The sequence below is a fragment of the Odontomachus brunneus genome, unplaced genomic scaffold (genome assembly GCF_010583005.1).
Source record: "Odontomachus brunneus isolate Ranch 3 - 2012 unplaced genomic scaffold, Obru_v1 Obru_scaffold_134, whole genome shotgun sequence".
Classification (NCBI taxonomy): Eukaryota; Metazoa; Arthropoda; class Insecta; order Hymenoptera; family Formicidae; genus Odontomachus; species Odontomachus brunneus.
The window spans coordinates 285,746-291,006 of record NW_022639584.1 but is presented as its reverse complement, the minus strand read 5'-3'; the positions used below and the strand labels follow the sequence as shown (position 1 = coordinate 291,006).

The window sequence follows — 5,261 nt, the reverse complement described above, 5'->3', positions numbered from 1 at the left end:
TATATATATGGAATTGTCATATAATATAATACATACAAATTAAAAAGAAAAAGTATAGTAGATAGGAAATTGCCAAAGAGTTGAATATTGTTCTAGATTTGTTAACAGTAGGGAAAGGATTAAGATTTTTAACTAAAAAAATGCTTCAAGATAATAAGTAGTCACGAATTCTGTAAGGTGGTAGGAAAAAGGCAAATTTTTGTATGATTTTTCGACTATTTAGCAGAGCGATTGCTATGTAATGAAACAATGTTTCAAAAGATTAAGAAGACAACAATCATGATTGTTCCGAAGGGTGATTCAATAATTATATCACACTACAAGAGAGTGGTATATACACATATGTGTCTATTAGCTTGCATGATGACTGATGGCAGGCAAAGAAAGGGAGTAAAGGCCACGAAATGTCATACGTATTCAGTATTTAAATTTTTATATCTAAAAATATATTTTATAAAAATAATTTAATTTTATGTTAATACAAATTTGGCTTTTGAAATATTTCTTTTTTAAAAACACAATTTTTACTAGTTAAAATTATAAAATAAATTATTCGATATTATGTCTAAAAAACAATTATCCATATTTTAAAAAAGATAATAGTACACAGTCTAATAATTATTATTCACACTATAATTATGAGTTTTTTTCTTATTTTATATAAGAGGGAAGAGGTACGTAATTCTACATACCATGTAATATTGGAAGGGGGCCTAAACTTTATGACAATATGTAATGATGGAAAAGAGAGAGAGGATGAAAAATGCTTAAATTTCTGCATGACATAATTATTGAATGACTCTTCAAGAAATTCAACATAAGAGTTTCTATGTGTCATACATTGTTCAATGACGAGACGAGACGAGATTACATTTGATCTCCAATCTGGGAATCATAACAGCAGGAAATATTATAAAAAAATGTGTTTACCCGAGGTATTAAAATATTTCCGCGTGTTCAAATGTAATGTGTTTTTGTTTTTATCAGTCGTAAAAATGATCTGTTTAATATCAGAAAATTGTAGTATGTCAGATATTAAATTTATGTATAAGGCATTTTGTACAATTGCAGCTTTAGTACACTGTATATTTATTTTAAAAGTTTATTAGAAGTATATTTATGTAATTAGTAATTTATTGGCAACAGTTCCCTTATGGAAAAAAACTACAAGAATACGAAAAAATTATTGATGTTATTGAAAAATTATAGTTCAATAGTATGCCAATAATTTTTTCGTATTTCTATAATTTTTTTCTGTAAAGGTTATATATTATATTTCAATTTCAATGTTATGTTTAAAAAAGAAAAAAATTCAGCGGTCTATAATTTCTGGAAAAATAATATTAATGAAGCGATTCAAGAAGTGTGTTGAAGTCTCTGTAATTTTAATTTGTACTTGTCAATGTAAAGTTGAAATAACGTTTATGATGTTACATAAATATAAGTCGAGATGTGTTAAGTACTAAAATTTCTTATATGAAATTTGTCAAGCTGTAAACGGAAAATTATAGATAAATGATATTTATCTATCTGAAACTATCCGAAAGTGTGAATCTTAGTAGGAAAATAAAGTTTTACAATGCTTTATTTCTGACAAAGTTTCAGTCCGTTGAGTTTTGTTTATGTTATAGATATTAGAAAATGAATCCGACTTGTTGTTGAGTAATTATTTGAGAAATAGAAAAGACGTTTGATTTGTCGTTGAACTGTACTACGATCCCTTCTTTTTTTTTTAAGAATAAAGGTGTACAAAAAAGTGTACGGGTCTAGGTGCTAAGCCTATCCGACTATCATACTACAATCCCAGTTCTTTGGTGAAGATGGTGGTGACTTGCAGCGGAGACTTTGGCTGTGTTCGCGGAGACGCTATTTAGCGCTATGAGCATCCTCTGTCCTTGTTCAACTTTTAGAAACAAACAAGGACAGAACACACTCATAACGCTAAATAGTATCTCCTCGAACGCAGCCTTTGAAACGTTTGGACTAATTTACAATGTTATGCACACAGGCAGCATTTGTCGCATTTCAAAGTACTCGTAGCGTGTAAAAGTCGTTCTACATTAGTTGCAAGTTGATTGCAAATCTTGTTGCAACAGCCAAGCATCAATAACACCATTGATGCTTCTGATTGGCTGTCCCAATAAGAATTGCGTCTGCTTGCGATCGGCTTACAATTAATGTAGAACGACCTTAACGGATCGCACCCTATATCTGCGCAACGACACAAACTGAACCGACATGTCGGTAAACGTATACGAAATAATCGCTTACATCGGGTTTGACTTGTTTGGATAACATTTTCTCCAGTTATTGGTAAGTATCTCACAAATTTTATGATGTCAATCTTATAATGTCTTGAGGATGAGTGAGGCTGCTGATTAGGAAAAGATTATATTTTTATTTGAACCCCTCCTCTCCCTTTATAATCCTAATGTAAATTTATGAACATTATTTTCTAAGCAAATTATCTGTTAAAATTCTCTGTGTTTAACTTTAATTTAATTAAGGGACAAAATTTGTAAATTTACATTAGAAGATTTTACAGATGAAATGAAGATATAAACTTTTCCTAATTAAATTTCGAATGAGTCAGTTTTTTTTAAACGATATCCATAGATTGTTCACATATATGATATCTTATACATAGTTTAAATTGCTATATGTGGACGTAGAATATCATAATAATATAATTATAACAATTCTAGCGTATACACTAATTGTACATTTTACCTTTCAAGCGGCAGACTCGGAACACCGTGTGGATAAGCCAGAGGTACTACTTTATCGACGATCGGCTTTTAAAAAAGAAGAACGCTACTTTATCGACAGTGTTTCGCAAATGAATCGCGGGTGGCGCTCGGCCAATCGGGGCGCGAGCCAGTACGGAACAGAGTGCGAGCGTCGCGAGCGGGCAGTCGCGAGCTTGCGGCCGAGCGAAGTTGTTGTGTTGTTATTCTGCGTTGTCGTTATCCTGCAGTGTCGTTACCCTGCGCTCGCGAAGCAACACGAAACTTTTGTGCGTCTCGTCCCGTCCCGAGGCAAAGTGTGAACGCGCGCGTACGACCATACGATCGCTTGCCAATCGTCTGTGCTTCCTGGAGCTCGACGCCGACGCGCAACGTTGATCGCACGATACACACGGGCGTGATGAGAGGAGCAACGGCGTCGCGGCATCTCACATAAAATGAGAGCTCGCGCGAGCCAAGTGCGAGGAAGACTAGCTTCGTTGCAACGCGCAGTTCCGTGCGTACGAGAGACGGCACTGTGAAACACGAAGAAGAAGAACGAGGAAAAGAAAAGGAGCAACGTCGTGCGACGTCCTGTGAGGAGCGAGAGGAAGCAAGAGAGAGAGAGAGAGAGAGAGAGAAAGAGAGAGGGAGGGAGGGAGAGAGAGAGAGAGTAAGAAAGAGAGAAACATACGAGGGGGGACAAAAAGGACAGAGACGGAGACACAGACAGAGATAAACAGTTAGATAGAAGAGCCAAACGACAAAAGTGACGAGGAAAGTGCGAGTATCGTCCTCCGGAGCATCGCGCTGTCTCGCGGCGACACTAACCTCTGTCGTTGTTGCGCGCTCCGGTCGCTCGCTCGCTCACGCTCGCTCATTCGTTCATTCGTCTGTGCGTCCGTCCGTCCTTCGCAGCGAGATCTGTCATCAATCAGAGACCGAGGAGGCGCGTTCCCTCGGCCGGCCGTTCGATTGCACGGAATGCTGCCCTCGCCGCCGCCGTCGTCGCCGTCGCCGTGTTACGCTAAAAATATGCGGCAGTGAGGCAACCCGCGAACGGCGGCGGAGCACCGTGTCCGTGGCAGCGAAGCGGCTCTCGGCTGCGTGCTAGGTCGCATCCGGAGCCGGTACCGTATTAAGAGAAAGAGGAGGAACAGTAGGAGAAAGAGGAGATCGAGGGAGAAGAAGAAAGGAGGAGCCCGCTCGCCGACGAGGACGACGCTGACGACGACGACGACGACGACGACGACGGCGGCGAAGGGGTAATCGTCTTCCCCGTAGATCGAGACCACCGTTGAAAGGACCCACCGAGGAAAATGGCGGACCTCGAGGCGGTGTTGGCCGACGTCAGCTACCTGATGGCCATGGAGAAGAGCAAGTGCACGCCGGCCGCCCGCGCCAGCAAGAAGATCATCCTGCCGGATCCTAGGTAAGTGCGCACATTTACAGTCCTTCTCGCCACCGTCGTCGTGCGATTTCCGGCTGCGGTTCGATACGAGGAAGCGAACAAACGCTTTGTGGCGATGGACGGACGGACAGACGGAGACAGACAACCTCTCCCCGTTTCCTGCCTGCCCCTCCCTTCTTCCGCCTGTTTTCCCCGTTCTTCCTCTGCCACCCAGCTGACATCGCCGCCGCCGTCGTCATCCTCGTCGCGTTCACCACCTCACCGGGGAAAAATGTTTACAAACAGCCGCTGTTCCGAAAGTGGACGTGCGGCCCCCATCTCTATCTTTTTCTCTTTCGCTCTCGTTCTCTCTCGCTGTCTCTCCTCTCCTTTTCTCCATCGTCTCTCTCTCTCTCTCTCTCTCTCTCTCTCTCTCTCTCTCCCCCCCCTTCTTTCCTTCTTTCCATTTTTCTTCTTCTTGTTCCATCTTCTTTTCTTCTTCTATATACAGAAAAAAGAGTATTCCTGTTTTGAAAATATCCTAGTTTTTAATATGTAAATCTAAAAATGTGAGACTATATAGTGTCAAACGAAGATACATTGCTTGTATCAATACATTTTATATATAATTCAACAAATTATTTCTAAATTTGAGTAATAATTCTTATTACTCAAAAGTAATTTTTATGAATAGAAAGCACAAAACATTGGATCAAGAATATAATGTTTTTAAATGTTAGAAAAAGATGTTATTGTTATCAAAATAATCCTGTTGTATTTTTTTTATGAAATTATTATGATATTCAAATAACATTGTTAAAATTTAGACCTTTAAAACTCTTTTAGCAGAATTGTATATTGTTTTTTAGTTAATTTAAGTATGTTAGTTTTGGTAAATGGATATTAACTCTTTTTCTTGTATAAATTTCTTTCCCGTTTGAAACACGTTTGTGTTCCTCCAGAGAATTCTCACACATGTGACTCTCCGTCTAATTCCTAATTATTCGTCCTTAATTCTCTGCTTGTAAGGGTTTCTCAACTCGCGCGCGGAATCATACGGATTCACGTGTTTGACGGACAATCGATCCCGCTTGGATCTGAAAGAGAGAGAGAGAGAGAGAGAGAGAGAGAGAGAGAGAGAGAGA

The 5,261-nt window shown here is 39.4% G+C and overlaps 1 protein-coding gene across 5 annotated transcripts in view; it reads left to right on the top strand.

The window, feature by feature from the left end:
• Window positions 1-5,261, top strand: part of LOC116850146 (G protein-coupled receptor kinase 1) — a 50,892-nt gene that overhangs the window by 14,424 nt on the left and 31,207 nt on the right. For 4 of the 5 annotated variants that reach the window (XR_004379264.1, XR_004379265.1, XR_004379266.1 and 1 more), the window contains exon 2: window positions 3,345-4,158. Coding sequence is in view for 2 of the 5 variants with exons in the window: in XM_032828094.1 (XP_032683985.1) it covers window positions 4,046-4,158 (113 nt within the window). In the remaining 3 variants the exon portion in view is untranslated. Of the gene's footprint in view, window positions 1-2,901; window positions 4,159-5,261 lie in introns of those variants that run through there. The other variant, XM_032828093.1, reaches the window with a different exon arrangement.